The sequence below is a fragment of the Loxodonta africana genome, chromosome 2 (assembly GCF_030014295.1).
Source record: "Loxodonta africana isolate mLoxAfr1 chromosome 2, mLoxAfr1.hap2, whole genome shotgun sequence".
Classification (NCBI taxonomy): Eukaryota; Metazoa; Chordata; class Mammalia; order Proboscidea; family Elephantidae; genus Loxodonta; species Loxodonta africana.
Genome location: NC_087343.1, coordinates 52,191,686 through 52,213,707, shown reverse-complemented (window position 1 = coordinate 52,213,707; position 22,022 = coordinate 52,191,686). Strand labels below are relative to the sequence as shown.

The 22,022-nt window shown below is 35.3% G+C and overlaps 1 protein-coding gene across 1 annotated transcript in view; it reads left to right on the top strand.

The window, feature by feature from the left end:
- The window catches only part of HCN1 (hyperpolarization activated cyclic nucleotide gated potassium channel 1), a 489,521-nt gene that overhangs the window by 42,976 nt on the left and 424,523 nt on the right, over positions 1-22,022 (top strand). Inside the window, exon 2 of the mRNA XM_064271833.1 lies at positions 5,603-6,026. Within this exon, the coding sequence (XP_064127903.1) occupies positions 5,603-6,026 (424 nt within the window). The remainder of the gene's footprint in view (positions 1-5,602; positions 6,027-22,022) is intronic.

The window sequence follows — 22,022 nt, the reverse complement described above, 5'->3', positions numbered from 1 at the left end:
TGCCATGGAGTTGATCTGACTCGTGGTGACCCGATGTGTTTCAGAGTAAAACTGATCCATAGGGTTTTCTTAGCCGTAATCTTTATGGAAGCAGATCACCAACCCTTTCTGCTGCCATGCCCCTGGGTGAGTTTGGACTGCCAACATGTACGTTGGTGAAGCCAAGGCTTTTGCCATCAAGTTGATAGTTGAGCTGAAATCATTTGTGCCACGCAGGAACCTTATCAACAAGATTACTAATGTGAACTTTCTTTTAGTCCTTCTTTGGAAACAGTTAAAGCATGGACCACAACTTATTGAATTTTACACTAGAATGAATGGTGTTAGAACATACTGTGGTTGAGGATGACATGACCATTAACAGTTTTTCTCCTTTCCTTAGAAGAACAAAGTGCAGAGAGTCACAAGTAAAGAATAAAATAAAAAATCACTCAGTGGTCCATAAACTAAGAGTGCTGAGAAGCCAAGGAGTAGTTTGGCTTCTCAGCACTCTTAGTTTATGGACCACTGAGTGATTTTAAGATCGGACTTAAAAAAAAAGAAACCTAAATTTAAACATTTTACATATTACATCTACTCACCCTTTATAAGTTAAGCATTTGTGTTTCTTTGGAAAATCTACATATCATCATAAATACAGAATATTGCAGCATAGATGTACTTATTCCACGGGAAATTCTGCTCCATTATGTATCCTTTAATTAAAGCTATAGACTTATAGAAGCATATTTCATGTCGGGCAACTAGACGTTTGCATTCAGTAGAATAAATACTGTGATCTTCGTTTGAGGTAAATTTAAATGACATAATAAAAATACCATTGAATGACATTTTTCTTCCTGTTGTCTAAAGCAAGAAAATTAGAACAGTTTTTAAAATATGCATCATAATTATACTACTCAAAGAGAAATAAAAAAGACTTGTACCTAATTAATTTCTAAACAACCACAAAGAACAAATGATCATATATATTTTAAACTCTTAGAAGGAGGCATTAAACCTTTATGTACATAAATATGATTGATTTAGCAGTACACATATTATTTGCTAGGCAATTTAAGTATAAAGAAGATTGGCATCTAGTTTGGTGAGGAATAAGAGCTAAAGTTGTATTTTCAGAGTTTATTAAGTGGTTTTTATTTATCCAATTATTATGGACACTCTATTATGGTAAGGGATGTACTCTTTGCTAATAGATGCCATGAAATGCTAGAAATCACAGAGACAAGATAAGAGTTTGGGGCAGGGAGGAGATACGCTCCAACTTGCTGGGGTGGGATGAAAGGAGGTGCTGTGAAGGAACCGGCAGTAAGCTAGCTCTTGAAGTAATATGAGGATATGTCAAAGCTGAGTTTGGGTTTTAGGGGAGGAAATCCTAGACATTTTTTAGACAATGGCAAAGACAAGGAGTCTTAAAAATTAATGAGTCTTTTTAAATTTAGCTGGGACTGTGTATGTTTAAAAATATATAATAAGCTTAAAGACATAGAATTAGGACATATGTGAGAGGATTTTGAATGGTTTCATTTCATTTCACAAGCAACAGAAAAGTCTAGTAGATATAAATAGGATGTAATTTCCTGGGGCAGGTTGAAACGGGAAAATTAGTAAGCAGAACAATGATATAATAAGCACTTCATCCAGGATGATGGCAAATGAGAAAAACAAAAAGCTGAATATGAAAAATATTGTGTTAGAAGTAATATAAAAACCAAACCCACTACCGTCAAATCGATTCTGACTCATAGAGGACAGAGTAGAAATGCCCCATAAGGTTTCCAAGGAGTGGCTGGTAGATGCGTACTGCTGACCAGTTCGAATCCACCTTGGAAACCCTATGGGGCAGTTTCTACTCCGTCCGGTAGGGTCCCTATGAGTCGGAATCAGCTTGATGGCAAAGGGTTTTGTTATGCTTTTTATTGGTCCATATACTGTCGTTTGTGGCATTTTACAACTTTTGACTGGGCACTCTTCCTGTTTGAAACTCTCTTAAATCATTGGTTTTTATTGATTCTGCATTATGATCGTTCCCTACTCATATTTCTATATAAACAAAAACATATTTTTCTAACTCTTACCTGACCCTTTTTCCCCCAATAATGTAAGTGTTCTACATGAATATGTCCCATCCAGCTTTCCATCACCTTATTCACTCTCCCCTGTGGCCTAATCAGTTCCCACAGGTTTAACTAATAATGTTAATATAAATGATTCTCAAACCAATCACTGGCCTCAACTTCTAAGCTGAGTTATGCATTTCAAACTGCATCCAGCAGAGTTCATGGCCTCCAAAAGTTCCAGTGGAACAGCCATCTCAACAAGTGGAAATCCAAACTAATTAAACTCACCGAGCACCCAACGCCGTGCCGTCGAGTCGAAAACTTAGGGCCCCGAAATAATTCTCTTGATTTTTTAAATTTATTTATTATAGCATAGCTTTTTTTCCTTCCAGCAAGCCACGAGACCAAAAAAAAAAAAAGCATCAAAATTACCCTGACTCCTCTCTCTGCCCAACTTCTGACATTTGATCATTTGCCCAGACTTGTATTATTTCTTGGAGCACCACCAGGTCCTTCCTTCTAGTCTGTCTTAGCCTGGAAGCTCCACTGAAACCTGTCCACCAAGGGTGACCCTGCTGGTGTTTGAAATACTGCTGGCATAGCTTCCAGCATCACAGGAACACGCAAGCCACAACAGTCTGATAAACTGACAGATGGTGGGTAGAGAATACATGAGGGATATGTATTATGACTTTGTGCATAATCGTGCTGCGTGACATGAGTGTGAGATATGCACACGGATGGGTTTAATAGGCTTCAGATTATGAGGGTCTGGAGGCTTAGAAGACAGGAACGGACTGGAGATAAAGCTTTTGAAGTCATCAGTTATGGATTAATCAGTGGTGAATGAAGGCATGGGTGAGGGTATATATTGCCTAAAGAGCAAGTGTGGAATAGAAGATAAAGGGGTTATGAATGACACCCTGGTGGACAGCAGGCTTTAAGGGGGAGAGAAAGGAGCCCACAGAGGAGACTGATGGGAGTGTCCATAAAAGTGAGAATCCTCAGAGTATACTCGATATCATTTTAGAGTTCAATAATGTCACTTCTATGTAAAATAGCTATTACAGTATTGCATTGCCTCTACAACTCTCCTCTGTCCTTAGTGCTGCATTTTGCATTTCCACCAGGAAAGTAGAAAAAAAGAAAAGAGGCTTCATTTAAATTGCCAATGCATGATGTATAATTGACATAGGTGTTTTTACCTAGTCCATAAACATACAGCTAAGTTTTGACAGAAAGACTGGTAAAATCTTCAAAGTGCCAAACAATTTTCTTTTTGAGATGGTACTGAGAGGTAAAGACAAGGAGAGAGAAGGTCTATTATAGTCCTTTATCGTGCTACTGCTTTAATACCAGCAGTCACGCATAATTAGGGATGATAGTAATTCTAAAGGTGTCTGTAAATATACTCACTGAAAAACCTGTGACCCTCTAGTTGATTACGACTCATAGCAACCCTGTAGGACAGAGTTGCTCTGTCCCATAGGGCTTCAAAGGCTATAATCTTTACGGAAGCAGACTGCCACATCTTTCTCCCGTGGAGAGGCTGGTGGATTCGAACCACTGACCTTTAGATTAGCAGCTGAGCATTTAATGTTGCTCCACCAGTTTTTTTTTTTTTCACGAGGGCTCTTTTATGCAAATGTATACCTTACCAAAATGTAGCCCAATAGTCTGAGAATGCTTAAAAAAAAAAAAATCAGTTAACAGAAATTTCCTTCAAATGAGTTTATATCATGTATGCAACGGAACTTCCAGAAGAGAATACCTGTGACTAGAATGGAGCAACTCATGTTTCTAGACATTATTTCTTGATTATACAGTCGTATTAGTTGGTGTGTTTTTTGTTTTCATAAGTATATACTGTAACTACTATAAATTGTCTATTACCCAATCTATTAACTACACTGTTGGTGGACTCTGAAAGAGCCCTCTTGAAAATAACATTATAGTCATCCCTGATGAATTTCGTTAAGTGATATAAAGGTGAAGTAGAGCCACTGTTTTCTCCCAATTTTAACATAAAAAGTGAAAACTTTTTTTTTTATGTTATGTTGAGAAAATAATGTTATAAAAGGCAGTTAGTAATCATAGCCATATTCAAAATTAAATCTGATATTTTAAAGAAAGAATTGTTTGGGAAAATAGTGGCAGTATATTTAAAGTAGTTGTTTAATGAAGTCGTGATAAAAAGTATAAAATTATGTATATTCTCATTTCAAATATATACTGGAATTTTTTCAATTCTTTTCAGCCTCAGACCAAAATGAGCTTCCTTGTTCCAAACTAAAGACATTAAACATAAAGATTTTGAGTCTTCTTAAGCTACCATCTGTTCTAGAATTCATGGCTGACCTTACTGATATTCTTAGAGATAATTTGCAGTACCAAATTTATTAGAGTACCATATTTAATTATGGAAACTTTGGTGGCATAGTGGTTCAGAGTTCGACTGCTAACCAAAACATTAGCAGTTCAAATCCACCAGGCGCTCCTTGGAAACCCTGTGGGGCAGTTCTGCTCTATCCTGTAGGGTCATTATGAATTGGAATCGACTCGAAGGCAACGGGTTAGGTTTTTGGTTGGTATATTTAATTACCGTTAATTCTAAACTGTGATTAGTAATTTAACATATAAAGTATTACAAAGTACCTCCAAAGAGTCTTTACAAGGCAGTCTTTAAAGGTATATCTTCAGACCTTGTACTTCTCTGTTGTTTCCATTTATAGTTTCTGTGTTGCATTTAGCTTTTTTACTAGATAAATGAACATATGGGCATTCTTGAATTTTATTTGTATAATGCTTCATATCAAATACTTTTCATCAGAATCCTATCATCATAATGACTTTGTTTAGGAATGTATTAGTTTTAGTTAGTGTTAAATTTAAATCCATTAAAGAATTACACTTTTTACAAAACCATTTCTTTGTTCTTTTACTAATATATCTGATCAAAAGTCAGTTTATATATATATATACGGAAACCCTGGTGGTGTAGTGGTTAAGCGCTATGACTGCTAACCTAAAAGTCGGCAGTTCAGATATGCTAGGTGCTCCTTGGAAACTCTGTGGGGCAGTTCTACTCTGTCCTGTAGGGTCGCTATGAGTCGGAATCGACTGGACGGCAACGGGTTTGGTTTTTTGATATATACACGCCAAACCAGAAAACCAAATGCATTGCCGTCGAGTCGATTCCGACTCATAGCGACCCTATAGGACAGAGTAGAATTGCCCCATAGAGTTTCCACACACACACACATATATATGTATATATAATATCCCACATATATATATACACATACATATACTGTATTTTTATGAAAATAACACATGCCTTCTACATTTGTTTACCAACCGTACCCTCCCCCTGTGAGGTATTCTCATAAGAACCTCTATGAGGGCACTTGGCAAACAACTGTAGATGGCACATGTTATTTGTGTAAAAATACAGTATATATACGTATATATTTATTTATAGTGGGGGGAATAATGGGCTGATTATTGTTTGTGTCTTAAAATATTTTTTTTGTTTGTTTTAGGTTTTACTGGGATTTAATAATGCTCATAATGATGGTTGGAAATCTGGTCATTATACCAGTTGGAATCACGTTCTTCACAGAGCAAACAACGACACCGTGGATTATTTTCAATGTGGCATCAGATACTGTTTTCCTGTTGGACCTGATCATGAATTTTAGGACTGGGACTGTCAATGAAGACAGTTCTGAAATCATCCTGGACCCTAAAGTGATCAAGATGAATTATTTAAAAAGCTGGTTTGTGGTTGACTTCATCTCATCAATCCCAGTGGATTATATCTTTCTTATAGTAGAAAAAGGAATGGATTCAGAAGTTTACAAGACAGCCAGAGCACTTCGCATTGTGAGGTTTACAAAAATTCTGAGTCTCTTGCGTTTATTACGACTTTCAAGGTTAATTAGATATATACATCAGTGGGAAGAGGTAAGACACATCTTTTACCTTTTTTAAAGACAGTGTATAATGAGATTTTTAAGTATGACTGTTGCAAAATAAACAACTGTGCTAAGTGTAATGAATTTTATGAAATTCAGGTAGAATGTTTTATCAATCTTTTTGGTAAATAAGGGATATATTAGAAACTTCAAATTATACAGTCAAATACAGAGTTGAATCAGCTGAAAAAATTGTTATTATAAAACAATCGTTTTATGTCAATTTAGTCTTCCTTTTTATAACAAATCCACCTTAAGCAACACATTTTTACCTTAATCTATGCACCCTCCAAATTGGGAGACCATTTTGCTCTAATGTGAATACATCAGGTACCACCTGTGACAATGATGTGTGGGGGTCTGATTGCTAATCCAGTTTGTGTCATTAGCTCTATGACATAATGTGGTATATGTGTTTCCCCTGATAGTGAAATGTTAGAGAATTTAAGTTTGAGTAATACAGATTGTGTTTTTTTGAGGAGTGTTTCAAGTTGTATAGGTAAAATATTTGACTTATATATAATATTTTTGCTCATTGTTACACTTTGCTGATAATTATTTATTACGGTTTCTCCCTATTATTTAATTTCATAATGCTGAAAAACATAATATGCAGGATGGAAATTATTATATAGAACACTCAAATAATATAGTGAATAGACAAGTGAAAACGGCCAGTAAGGCCCATATTTTGCTGAATATGTCATCTGTTATTCTTAGGCAGTAGGTGGAGTCTAAAACGGTTTAGCCAATGTGAGTTTCCAAAGATTAGAGTTATTCTGTCAGTTACATGTACCAAGTAAAGGAGTTTATGTCCCTAATTCCACAGTCTGCATATAAACCTTTGAAACTTCCTTTTCCTTTAAGTCTACATTTTTGTAATATTTATAACCTGAATTTTATTGTCTGAGTAAAAATGAAGGTCAAAAAAGTTTCCAGAGTGCCTATCTAGCAAAAGCTGTATACTAGCTGTGGAACAATTATTGCTTTACTCACTAGGGAAATGCTTCTATCTTTTTAGTTTTTTAGGTGAATTATGCTTTTGGATTTAGGTTTAAACAAGTCGTAAAATGGAACTTCTGTGAACATTAGCTCTTTGCTTTCTGGGAGGCTGTAGCAGTGTTTTGTGTGTGCTTGTTAATGACAATTTGGTTCACAGGATTTCAGGAAATGACATGCAATAATAAAACTGCATAATACACTGCTGAAAAGACATAAAAATGGATGATTCTTAAAATATGGGTATGGAATATATTTAAAATTAAATCAGTACATTTGAGAAATTGACATTATCTTGTAATTTGTCTCTATACTGCACATTCCATCTAAAATGTAAAAAATGTTCTAGTCTCAAAACTTTATTTTAGCAATTTGAGATTAATGCCAAACCAAGAATAAAAAAAAAATAATAATTATTGATAATTTTTAACTTTATTTTAGCAATTTGAGATTAATGCCAAACCAAGAATAAAAAAAAATAATAATTATTGATAATTTTTAACTTTATTTTAGCAATTTGAGATTAATGCCAAACCAAGAATAAAAAAAAATAATAATTATTGATAATTATAGCTAATATTTATTGAGGGTTTATTATACATCAAGTTTAATTTTTTTGCATGGATTAACTCATTGAATCTTCATAACAACTCAATGATGTAGGCACAATTATTATCTATTATCATGTTACAGAGGAGGGCAATGATGCCAGAGCCAGTGCTCTTAACCATGAAACTGTATAGCCTCTCACTGTAATACATATGTTTTAAATTAGAAATAGCTTAACATTCCACTATTTTATAGCTCAGAGTTGAAATCGTATAAATGTTGGTCTATATAAGATAACAGAATCAAATATTTCCCTGTTAAAACATGGTCAGACAAAATATTTTAATGAATAGCCTGGGAGAAGAAAAGTCACTGCTACAAATACCCAGTCAATTAATAATACAGTAGGCAATGTGACTGTTTTCCATGTTTTGTATTTTTAACCCAGTTACCCTAGAGAATGACAGCAGGTTGAACAGATGGTGTCCTATCAGATAAAATGGCAGGCCAGGCGGTCATAGAAGAGGACACTGCTTAAAACCAATGTCATCTGGTTCCTGGCAGTGGTCAGAGGTATCTAGACTCTAGATCTGTGTAACATGATGGTGTTTCAAAGATGCCATGGTATAATTCACTGTCATCATTATTGCGAAATGCAATTTAATATGCACTTACAGATATGTGGTAACCAAACACATTCAGGCCAGAGTTGTGAGTTGGCAAGGTCGTTCTTATAAATAAATGACCTTGATAGTAAATGAATCGTAAGCTCAGTTAGGTGAAGAATATGTCATTGATTATATGATACCCCCATATAGTATTATATAGATCATGGATATTTAATGTCTGTCAGTAATACCGTTAAACAGGCAAGAATCAGAGTAATAACTAATTCAGAATCTAATACCAATTCATTATTTGAAGCCACCTACATGATTCAGACCATAATCACAAAGAAACTTGAATGGTTCCAAACTGGCAAATACCTACCTGATTTTTATAAATGCCACCAGGATGTGTTTACAAGTAGAAAATACAACAAAGAAATCAGAAGAAGTAGCTCTGTGAGCATTTGGAATAAGACTGCAGAGGAAGATGTGAGTTCACCCACATGTCTTCGAGTTCTGAGTGTTTTAGTACCAAGCTGGCTAATGCTAAATTCAGCAAATTTGGGGAAGTAATGTGTGAAGCCTGGAAGCTGCCATCCTTAGAAATGAATCATGCCCAAGGAAAGCACTACTTTCTATAGGAAACTGTGCTTTCATCTTCAACGGTACATTTTGTTTGCTTTTTTTTTTTGTTCTGAATTAGTTCAACTGAAAAACAACAAGAAGCCCCAAAGCCAGAAAAATTAGAGAAATATTATGAGTGAAACACAGAAATGTTAAATTTAGTCTTTATATTATTATCATTACTAAAGTTGAATGTAATGGCTAAGGCAGTGGGGAGACAGCTGATCTGGGTAACTCATTTATGAAATTTATGGTGTTAAAAAGTCAGAAGTGAAGTTGTTTTCACTAGGCAATTTTAAAATCAGTGGTTTAGAATGCAAAAATGGTATTCTCTGATACTATACTGAAGCTTTATATGTCTATATATATGTATATATGCACACATACGTATTTCCAGTGAAGTGAAAATCTGAGGCATTTTATAGATAATTCAGGCTAGAAAATAACTTTTTCTCTAATCTCTAGATAAATTAGGTGAATCTTTCTCACTCTTGTCTTTGATTTAAAAAAAAAAAATCATTCCTTTAATTCAGCATTCTGGTGGTGGTTTTTCAAATAAAGACAGTCATCCAAAACAGATTGCTGTTTTGTAACCCATCATAAGGGGAGTCAATTTTGTATGAAGAGACATATGGTGAGGAAATCTCCGGAAATTAAATGGGCTAGATTAACAATTTAAAACAATCACTAGCATCTGAAAAGATGAAGAGTAGATTAAGAGCTTAGTCGATGGGAGATTATTCAGTTTGCGAAGGTAGACTTCTAGGAAATCCTTATGGTCCAGCTGCTGATACTAATGATTTATCATAGGCAGATAACCCTTGGTGAATTTTGTAGAGATTAAGCAAACAGTAACTGAAAAGAAAAATACTACCCTGTAATGGCTATCATTTACCTATTTGTAGGATTCAATGTCATAAAGTGTAGATTCTTATGACCAATTAAAAAAAAAAAAAACACTCTAGGAAATGCACGGTGGTATCACAAATATGGCTTTGGAATACCTAACCATGATATATTATTTTTCTTCATTTTCTAGCCCCTCACTCTCCCTTGTATAGATTTTGAACATATCCCAATTACCTAAATACATTATGAATCAGAAAAGAGGACTTAGGTTTCTGAGCTTACACGCCTATAGCTACTTCACATGAATAATGAGCCTTGAACATTGCAATACTCTGCTAGCAATCTATATTAGATTTTTATTTTGGCTTAGAGAGAGATTTATATACAAATTATGTCTACCAGCAGAGCACTAATAAGGAAAGCTATCCACAGAGAGCAAACACAGACTGTAATTTCTCTCTTTTTAATTTTGTCATTCTAACAGGTTTAGATAAGAGGCTAACTCTTGCTATAAATTGTCTGTCTATAGCATACAATACATATTATAACTACTTTAATGTTTTAAAAAAGGCATGGAATTCTAAGACTTACCATAAGCAAACACCAGTGTTTCCCTAAACTTGCTCTGTACTAGAACTTAGAGAGGCTCTGTGCTGCTTATCACATCAAATCTGTCCTTCTTTGCTATGCCTTCAAGGCTCTCCAGCAAACTGTTTCCCAATCTCACCATTGTCACTTCATATTTGTGCCCAACAACTCTTTCTGTTGTTCCTTAGTTTTACAGTATTTCTTGCAGAGAATATTTATTTCTGCTTCTGTAATTTTGAATGTGTCAAACCTCAGAATCGGAAACTCCTTTCTTTTTCTATCACTCCCTTAAAAATCAACCACAAACTTATCTCCAGAAAGTGGTCTACGTTGTCTTACTCTGCTGTAATAGTCAGTACCTTTACATTTTAAAGTTCTACTTGCTCTGCATGCATTTGTTCATGTCAGTAGTTTGGCCACTCATGCTTAATTACATGTATTTTGTTTTTCTCTTGTTGGACATAAATGTTTACAGGGAAGAGTCTATGTCAACTTTTGCCTTTGACTCTCCTTGTACACTAATACAGAGCTCTGTATAATCAGGGCATCCCTGTCCACTAAATGCATGGAAATCCTGCATGTTCTAAATCGGTTACATAATTACAAGGCAATACCCATTCTTTACTCACAGGTGTTTTACTGAGTAGCCTCTATGTGCACATGCTGCACATGAGAACACAAAGCAGATTCCTGTTGTGTAGCAAAAGCAGACATGTAAGCAGACATTCACAGATGGTGTGGTAAGCGGTGGCATGAAAGAGGGAGTGGACAATGCAGCTTTTGCACGAGAAGAGGGTTTTAACTGTGTTTTGAAGTTGGAGTCTCGATTACCAAGTTGAACAAAATGGACCTGGTAGAAGGGTGCATTCCAGTAAGATGTGGAGGTACAAAGCAGCCTTAGCAGAATAGCTCTGTGTCTCTAGAGCACAGTCGTGAAGTGAGTGAATTTGGGGGTATAGACAGGAATTTGTTATTATAATAGACTCACAAAATATAGTGTTTTGGGGGCATTTTAGGCAGGAGATTTAGATGTTAAGAGTGTTTCAGAGTTAAAGAGATTGGAGGGCACTGAGAATATAGAGATAATAATAACTGTTAGGAGATAAGTTTATCTCTTACTGGGATGTATATACAACTAGTGGCAAGCAGGATTTTTTTGAAGATATCTAAAAGATTTATCTTTGCTAGGTACTCTTGCCCTTAAAATGTTTGTATCAGTTTATAAAATATGATAAAACTTTCTATGAAGGCTCTTTTGTAATGTTTTACAATTAAATATCAATTTTATTGAAGGTGTTTAGATCTTTCTGGTGGTGTGAAATGGATCCTAAACTAGGAATTGCTATATATGTTATTTATTCCAACTCTGCCTTTTATTTTCTACATCATCTAGGGAGAAACATTTAAAGTGACTTATTGCTATGAGTCGGAATTGACTCGATGGCACTGGTTTTTTTTTTTTTTTTGTATTTGTATCTACATACTTACTTAATAGGTTAGTTGTGAAGCTCAAATGAAATAAGGCATACGAAATTTATTTGAAATATATAATTTGCTGTACACCCATAATATTTATAAATATGCTATTCATGATGATACCTTTCTCAGATTAGTATGCTTATTGACACCAACATCATTACATGTTTGTGTGTTGCCTAATATTTCCTGCAGGCAAATATTGATTCTGCTCAAGACCACTAGGTGTCCTCTATTGGTTATGTTACTTCAGGAATACTATATTCTAAAATGCCAATACAGTCTTTTATTTATTTACACCCTCTTAGAATTACCTAATTGGTTGGCTATCTATTTCTACATAAAGTACAGGATTGTGGATCTTCATATATGTAAAAGTTATTTCTCTTTCCTTATAATTCCTTCTCAGGTTAAACTAAGAGTTTGTTATGTTCTTTCTCTAAATAATTATTTTTGTTCTGAGTGTGTATTGTTTTAAGTATCATACTATGTATTTGTGAAGCTGATATTATAACAGATGTCCTGAAGTTCTAAGATACAATGTGACAAGTCCTGTTTGGATATGAGATGTTGTTAAGCCACGACAGTTAAGATGCATGTGTGTTATGGTAAGAGTTATAATTTTATGAATGCTGTGTGATAAGTGCATTGCACTAGATCAGTATGAATGTGAAGCTTTTGATAAGGAAATACTGCAAGATAAGATCCAATTTGAAATATTCTGGTCTCATACCTTAGAACAAAAATATTAAGCATTCTTAATGCCCTGTCTTTGTTAATCCATGACCTTTCCTTGCATATTTTTATACTTTCACAGCTATGTTGATAATAGACTCATCTACAGTTTAAAATGTATGTACCCCATGTCTTAATGTATACATGATTGTATGACATCTCTACAAAGATAACTCATGGGCTCTTCAAGCTCATATGTCTATCTTCCCTTCAAGTCTCCTCCTTCCTTGTGTTTCCTGTTGCTCAAGTCAGAAGTCTGAGAGATACATTGTCTCCTTTTCTTTCAGTTTCCACAACTGAGAACAACCAAGTCCCACTGAGTCTACTTTTTGCATATGGTTTGAAGCCTGTATCACTCCTTAACTCCATCCTCTCTATTATTATCCTAGTCCAAGCCGATGTCAGTCATCTCTCATATGGATGAATTTCTACAATAAACTTATAATTAAACCGAGAAAACCAAACTGGTTGCTGTTGAGTTGATTCTACCTTGCTTGTCTCCCCATCCAAAGTGACATTTCTGAAGAGTAAATATTACCATGCCACCCACCCTCTTAACATATTTCTATTAGCAGCATATTGTCATTACCATTGGAATAAAATCTAAAATTCAAGTCCCTTTGAAATCTGCTCCTGGCCAAATTGTCTCACCTCAGCCGGGCAAACTTCTCTTGTTATTTTTAAGCGCAGAGCTTCTTTCTGTTTCTCTAATATACTGTTTAGAGGCACGAGTTGCTCATTTCTCCTAGAACTTTCTTCCTTTCACCAACCCCAGCTTATCCATCACTTCCTCAGGGTGGAATTAACTAGCTATCAAAGTTTTTTTTTAGTTAGTTCCATCTGTGATATGCTGGCATAGAATCATGTGCTTTTGTTTTGTAACATTCATTGTTTTTGTAATTTTTCTTAAACTATGCATTTCCAACAATATTATATGCATTTCCAACAATATATTAAATTCCAGAAGGGCAGAGACTGTATAGCTTTTCAGTATCTTCATCTTCAAGCATTAAAAAAAAAAAAATCTGAACTAATTGTGGTTGAGTCAAGTAGGACTGTGCCATTGGATTTCCAAGGAGCTACTGATGGATTTGAACTGTCGACCTTTTGGTAAGCAGCTGAACACTTAATCACTGTGCCACCAGAGCGCTAGCTCCTAACATAGTGTCTAGAAAACAATGAGGCACAAGGATTCTTGCTGAATGAATTAAATAATACCCTCAAGGGATTTTCAATTCAACAGGAAAACAGCAACAAAAAATGTTTTCGAGTCTGAGTAGAACTGTGCTCCATAGGGTCTTCTGGGGCTGATTTTTCAGGAGTAGATCACCAAGTCTTTCTTTCAAGGTACCTCTAGGTGGACTGCAACCTCCAGTCTTTAAATTAGCAGCTGAGAGTGTTAGCCTGTCAGCTGTTTGCAGCAGCGAGGACTTCTCAGTAAGAAAAGCAGTCAAATAGAAAAACAAAACAACAGAGTGTCTTGAATCCAGGATTAGAAATATTTATGGTATGTACAATAAAGAGACATTGTGTTATGAGTTTGTGGTAGAGAGTAGAAGAGAAGTTTTAGGGAAGGCATCCTAAATGTGGCAATTTTTAAAATTAAACTTGAGTGTATATGTCCTTCCAAGTTGATAACCCTTGGAAATTTTCCAAGGGAATTTAGAAATCATGGACAAAACCAATGAAACTCTTCATTGATAGAATGTGGATAATGATAATTTTCTGTCCAATTTAATAGAATTGTTTAAAGGCTCAAAGGAGATGGTATTGTGAATGCATTTTGTATGTTCCATAAATTATGAAGTACATAGAATGTAAATTATTATTATTATAAAAGTTTCTGCTAGTTTAAAATGCAGAAATCTCAAAAAAAGAGCTCAACTCTTGGCCTTTTATTGTGTTCACTGTCCTTTTAAATATTGCTTTTATACATTTCTTGTTCCCAAAGTACACAAAGTGGAGAATTAAAGAACAAAGGAATAAGGCTAACTTAGAACAAAATGCTTTCAAATCTTACATTTATCCAAAGTTTCTGGATAAATGCTTCCATTTTTTATTTCATTGTGCACGCAGTTATAGTATACATTTTAAAAAAAAAAACTAGTGCCATCAAGTTTTTTTCTTTTTTTTTATAATTATGGCTGCTGGAAATTTGGAGTCATCTATGTGCTATTAGAGTGCCAAATGAGAATGTCATTGGTGCGTGAATATTTGAGATATAACTTGTTATTTGATTCTGGTTTAAATAGAAGTCTAGTTCAACTTGCAGAGTGTTCTGTAATAAATATATGTTGCTTTAATTATCCGAGTAATTATCTCAATCTAATGGGTGACTTTGGTTGGTCTGTGCACCATGCACCTGTCTAAAAACAAGAAGGGTGTAATGATACATGATATAGATCAGAAAATAGTACAGGGGCCCCCAAGAAAGTCTTGTTGTTACAAATAATGTAATAATGTTGTTACAAAATAATCAATTTTTTTCTTATAATGAGATGCCGTTCAACTCATCTCCAAAGGAACTACTGGATGTACTTATCTAATAATAAAGGAAAAATGTGTGCTCTTTTATTTTCAGTTTCTAGTAAATTGATCCTTCACTTTAATCTGATACTACATCAAAGTTGTTTTGCTAATTTGAAATATTTTAGAAAACAAAATATCGAATGTACTTTATCAATAGTAATAGTTGATTCAGATTTAATTGGGCAAAGCATAATAGTTGAAATATATCAGAAATTATTACAGAAAGTGATTTTTATAACTGTGTTATGAAAGCTCAAGAATAAATAAAATTAGAACGCTTCGATTGCCCTGGATGGTGGCTGAGAAAACCCTACTTTGACTTCTCTGTTTTGCTGATGTAGGCACTTTAGGTTTCGTGTTAGAGGAGTCATGTTTTAGCGTGAAAAGGAAATACATTTGGTTGGTTATATAATTCTGGTGGCTATTTTGAGTTGTCTGCCATTTAGGCCCTTTTTTTTCCCCCCGCTGGGAGCCGAAATCTTTTTCTTATTACATTTTAAAGTGAAAGTAGACAATGAGTATGGATTCTGGATACTTGTCATAGGACTCCAGATGATTTAAATCAGATGTGAAGTCAGAGAATGGTGCTTCTTAAGAGATAATCTTGTCCAAATTAACCCATTGCTGTCTAGTTGAATTCCAACTCATAAGGACCCTATAGGACAGAGTATAACTGCCCCACAGGGTTTCCAAGGCTGTAATCTTTATGGGAGCAGACTGCCACATCCATCTCCCACAGAGTGGCTGGTGTACCCAAACTGCTGACCTTTCGGTTTGCAGCAGAGGGCTTAACCACTGCACCACCAGGGCTCCTTTATCCGAGTTAGGAGTAGTGGAATCAGAAGGAGTTTCCAGATGAGGTTGCTCCTGGGTGGGAATATGTGCAGTAATATAAATTTCTCAATATACTACTTTTGTTTTTGTGCTTTTGTTGTTACTGCTGCTGCTGTTGTGGAGATGTGACTTGGGTGAACATCAAAAATAAAGGAAATTCAGAAAAACTGAAATCAAAGTTGGAAGTACTTTCAGCAAGTTATTTCCAGATACTTTCGGGTTTTACTTGGCTTATATGGTTGTCTTAATAATCGTGAGGGAAAATACCTATGAAAATGCTTTGTGAACTCTAAAGAACATATTAATGTAAGATATAATAAGCCAGTCAAATTATTTAACTGATTCTTTCACAGAACCTCTAAGAGAATAAAATTCCCTCCTTTCTCAAACCAGGGCTTTGAACCAGTTCAGTCATGGCCAAGAGAAACAAGGGCAGTTTACGTGTTGCATACCAACCAAATCTGTTGCGCATCAGCTCTTGACCTGAGTAGGAAACAGGCAGCAGCGCCCTACTCAGAGATGGCAGCCAACAGCACAGCTCTGAATGTGTCACGCCCCATAGTCCTGCGAATAATCCAGTCTCCTGCATTAAACCAAATAAAACCTAACCATTTGCCGTGGAGTCGATTCCGACTCATAGCAACCCTACAAGACCGTGTAGAACTGCCCCACAGAGTTTCCAAGGAGCACCTGGTGAACTCGAACTGCTGACCTTTTGGTTAGCAGGTGTAGCACTTAACCATTATACCACCAGGATTTCCTCTCCTGGAAATCTCCTGATGTGGGAGATTAAATTATTGGTAAGACTGTAGAGAGCAGCACACATTCAAAGCTGTGTAGTCGGGTGCCATCTTTGAGGGGGGCACCACTGCTTGTTTCCTCCTCAGGTCAAAAGCCCAGGCACAAGAGATTTGGTTGCTAAGCAATTTGTAAGCTGCCCTTGTTGCCTCAGACATGACTGAACCTCTTCGAATAGGTTCGAAGCCCTGCCTCAAACATATTCTAGATAATACTTAGGAGTAGAGAGTATTTTTTTTTCTTCACTTTTTACAAAAGAATTTTGATCGTGGCGGTACATGCTTTGAAATTTACAATCTAGGAGCCATAACTTCCTAACAGTGCTTATTAGTAATGTTTGGGAACTCAAATAACTTTTTTGGGATGACAGTGCTTAGTTTGGCAAGCAGTTTTCCATTGTGTAAAAACATTCATCTCCGTGTTACTGGGGAGAAGAATCGATGTCCAGAATGTTGTTGCTATTAGTGCTGTTGAGTTGGTTCTGACTCATAGTGATCCTGTGTACAACAGAAGGAAACACTGCCTGTTCCTAAAGCAACCTCACAATTGTTGCTATGCTTGAACCCTTTGTTGCAGCCACGGTGTCAATCTATCTCGTTGAGGGTCTTCCTATTTGTCACTGACCCTCTACTTTACCAAGCATGATGTCCTTCTCCAGGGACTGATCCCTCCTGATAACATGTCCAAAGTATGTGAGACATAGTCTCAACATCCTTGCTTCTAAGAAGCATTCTGGTTGTACTTCTGACAAGACAGATTTGTTCGTTCTTTTGGCAGTCCATGGTATATTCATATTCTTCTCCAACACCACAATTCAAAGGCGTCAATTCTTCTTTGGTCTTCCTTATCTTCTGTCTAGCTTTCACATGCATATGAGGTAATTGAAAACACCGTGGCTTGGTGGCTTGGGTCAGGCGTACCATAGTCCTCAAGGTGACATCCTTGCTTTTCAACACTTTAAGGAGGTCTTTTGCAATGCATCGTTTTGATTTCTTGGCTACTGCTTCCGTGGGTTTGATTGTGGATCCAAGTAAAATAAAATCTTTGACAACTTCAGTATTTTCTCCATTTATCATGATGTTGCTAGTTGATCACTTGTGAAGACAAAAAATATCCAGTCGTGAGGACAAAAGATGTCCGAATAATTTCTTTCGGTTGATTGACAATGACTCACATTTGAGTTCACGGAATTCAGTAGCATTGTACAGCTACAAGATGCTTCTTCATTTTGATCTAATCTGAAATTCATAGAGGTGGTGTTTAGATAGTCCTTAATTTATGGAGGATTACTCCATCCCGCAACCCCAGCATATGTTCTTTGTAAAAGCAAAACAACTTTGTAATGAAAATAATTACAAAAAATGTTAGTAAAATTTGTTTGGAAAATGTTATTGAACTTGTTGGTTTATATTTAAGTTCAGATTAAAATTGATTTTAGAATACTATGAGAACAAATGTATTTTCCAGAACTAATCACTTTTCTGACTTGCAAAGCTAGATTATGAGTAGCGAATGCTAGATGTTCTGACTGGTGTACTGCTCTTGGTCAATTCTTGTAATGTCTGTTTTATTGACTAAAATTTCACCATTGAGCAATGATTCCTTTATGTGCAAGGCTTTTTCATCTTTAAGAGGATCCTATTAAACTTCAAACATACCTGAAACCATTACCAAATAACATCTTAGCCGGGTATTGGTTGACTGGTCGCTGAGAGTTAATTGTTTATACAAAAATGATAGGTGTATGAATATGAGTGTCATGACTTTAGTGAGTGAGAGAGTATACATTTGTGTGAGAAAGGAGATATATCTGTATGTAGGAAGTTTCTGTGGGATGGCAGAATAGACAGAAGGTCACCAGCATACAAAAAAAAAAAAATATTTCACTGTTTTGTTAAGCCATTCTCTGCTGCCAAATTACTAGTATTACCAGTATTTGTCTAATGTAGAAGATAGATGTTTTACTGTCTCTGTTATTGCTGGGAATTTTACCAACTGAATCATTTAGTTGAATCATTACTTCAGATGTTCCAAAAGTCTCCAATGTCTCGAAATTGGAAGATGACTCTGTGGCTTCAGGTGAAAAACTTTCCAGTTAACACACCCACCCAATGTGGTAGCAAAATGCTGCTTTTTGGAAATAATTCAGTTTAATAGCACATTTCTTAAATGTATGATTTTATGCATCCAGCCAAACATTGTGAATATATTATATGCTAGCTGTATTAAAAAAAAAAATAAGAGATTAGGTGTGCAAATGCTTTTCTGACTCCTTGTGCAAATTTCTCATCTTTATGCTATTATTGGATATAATATGAGTCAGAGGCTGACTCAACCGCAGCTAACAACGACAACATTTAATCAATTATTTAATATATATTTATTGGCTTTCTACTAGAAACTGAGAACTGTGCTATGCTATGGGAATACAAACATGAATAATTAGCAGCCACTGCTCAAAGGAAATTTATAATCTAGTGGAAGAGTTAGAAAAGGAAATCAATAATTATTACAGGTATGAGTGCAAATTCCTATCTGCTGGACGTTGTTGACGGGAAGATTTCAAGAATGATTCTAAGGCAACATCTCATTACCATTGTAATGAGTCCCACAGTAAATTTATAAAGTCCACTAAGGCAGCGAGAGTGGAGAGTGGTGGTGTCAGGGCCAGGGAATTACCATCTCTTTATTAGTCAGTTGTGACAAAAAGTTGTTAAATACCATGCTTTAATAAGACTTGAGATTTGTTTAGTTTTACAAACAGAAAAGACAATTTAATATTAATACTGTCTTTAGATTGCAAAATAACTTCCTTATACGAGGATAAGAAACATTTTCATTTGCATTCAAATCATACAAATTTATGCAAAATCTTTGTGTTGAATTTTTTTTGAAGAAAGTACAATGTGTTTTAGTTTTACAGTCTTAGAAACCCTGTATTTAGTCAGATAATTTAGCTAAAAAGAACTTAGTTTCTCTCCTTCTCCTCTCTCTTCCTGTATTATAAATGTTCTTACACAAGACTTCTAACTAGAAATTATGTTATCACAGTTACTAGAGAAATGATTAGAAATGTCTAACAGATATCCAGAAACTGATGGGCCTTCAGACCTGTGTGACCAAAACCAAACTTATGTTGTTATGTAGATATGAAAACACCAGCCCCATCAAAAATTCTTCATTATTCACAATAACGTATTATTAATTTTCCGTGTGCCTCCAACCTTCCATTTCTGCATGGGGTCACTTGTGACATCTTTTGCTATTTATTGCTGCAGCTACAGCCAAAAGAATCCATATATTCATAGATGCTACCTGCAAAAACAATTCAATCTTCTCACAAAAAACTGTTCTCAAATATTCTTTCAAAAGTAAGACTGTTTATTGATGTTTTTATTGTTGATGTTATTGTTGTTAAAAGAAGCAGCAGGCAGTATCTCAGGCTAGATAAGAGGTCAAAGGTTTCTGGCTATAATTTTAGCTCTCAGGAAATCATCTCATCTCTCTGTGTCCTGAGAAAATCAATTCTATGAATTTCATTCATCACCTTTGCTTTTATGGAAGCAGTGTTTTCCTTTGTTCCCCATCAGTTAGATTTCACTTCAGAAGACTTGATAACAGTGTCTCAAAATGTCTATTAGTCATTTTTTTACAACTGTGAGAAAAACAAAGATGTTCTGTTATCAGATCACGCATATACACACACATACCCCACACACCCTATTGAGCCTTAGTGTAGGGCCAAGGAAATTTCAGGGACTCAGGATTCTAAATATTCCATTGTTCCTTGAACTAGGGGATGGAGTACTGGGGTGAAAACCAGTGTGATCTACTCCTTAATTGGAGAACCACTGATTTTGCCTATTCACTAGTTGCTAAATCATTTCATTCTAGCCTTTGTATGTGTGTGTACATATATATATGTGTGTGTGTGTATATATATGTATAAAACAATTGTATGAAAAAGTAATTAATGGAATGTTTAAATTCAAGATAGAACACTTCTAAATTGGAAAAATATTCAATTTGTAAGACCAATATATCACATTAATTATTTTTTTCTTGCATCTTATAAAAGCCTCTGGATGATAATTTATTTTATTCAACTGTCTTGTATGACAAGGCAGTAAATGCTTCAAGCAAAAGAAAATGTTAAATGTGATATAATTTTATTATAGTTATTTTATAAACATTTTTCCAGATTATGCTATTAAAATTTTCCTAAAGAAAAATTTTAAATATTTTTTCCAAAGATAACAATTAAGATAGTTTCCTCATAGCTCTGTCATACATAGCCTGTTATCATTACAGAACTGGGGCTGCAAAGCAAAATCAAGATGTCATAGAATTTGGGAGCGGGTTTAAGCATTTCTCTCTTGCTTTAATCATTTTTAGAAATTATGTTCAACATTTCCCAGTGTGTGGTCTGTGAGTTCTTAATGGTTTTATGGAAACAAAATTTTAACTTGTTTTCTTTTTTTCAAGGTTGAGAATGTTATCACTCAGGTAAGATATTTTAGTGGTGCCTCATAGCAAAGGTCTATACATTGCCCATGCTATGTATCCATCACAGGTGAGCTAACAGTCCTATTTCTCGTCTCCTTACACCCAAACCAAGGCTGACTATGCAGATTCCATTATGAACATTGCCAGTCACTTTGGCAGGGAGATAGAAATCTCTGCAGGATCCTAACTAGCAATTAAGTCATTTGGCCTAGAAATGATTCATGTCACTTCTTATAATTCATTGGCCAAAATATGACACATGGCCTCACCCAGTTACAAGGTCAAGAAGTGAAACCCTACCATGTGCCTGGGTGGCAGATACCTGGAGATACTTGCTTAATAGCATACTTCAGCAGTTGGAAGACTTGAAAGATAAAGATGGGAATGAGTTCAGAATGGATCACTAAGTCTATCTGGCATGAACTTCCACTAATATTGGATGCATACAAAATAAAATCACTGACCTGGTTGATATGGTTGTTTTTCTCCCATGGAGGTTTTTGGCCCCAGACAACCTTTTAGCTTGCTAATGGAGTGATGACGGAGGAAATGTGCTGTTCTTTCTATTAAATAATCATTGGCCCTAAGTGTCATTCATTCACTTATTCATCATTTCTTGTTTTTATTGGATAGTGCACTCATACTATACACTATGCATCTATTACAACAATCAACAAAAACAGTTTATATTTTCAGATAACTTAACAGTCTAGTCATATGAGGAAAACAACAGGTAAAGTACAGTGTTCTGTGATCGGGAATTTCAGAGTTCTCAGTGAGGACGTGTCACCATTTTGAAGGTTAGGGAAGGTTTCCTGCAGGAAGTGATATCTGAACTGAGTTTTACAAGATGAATGGAACTTAGGAAAAAAGCAAAAGAAAAATGTCAC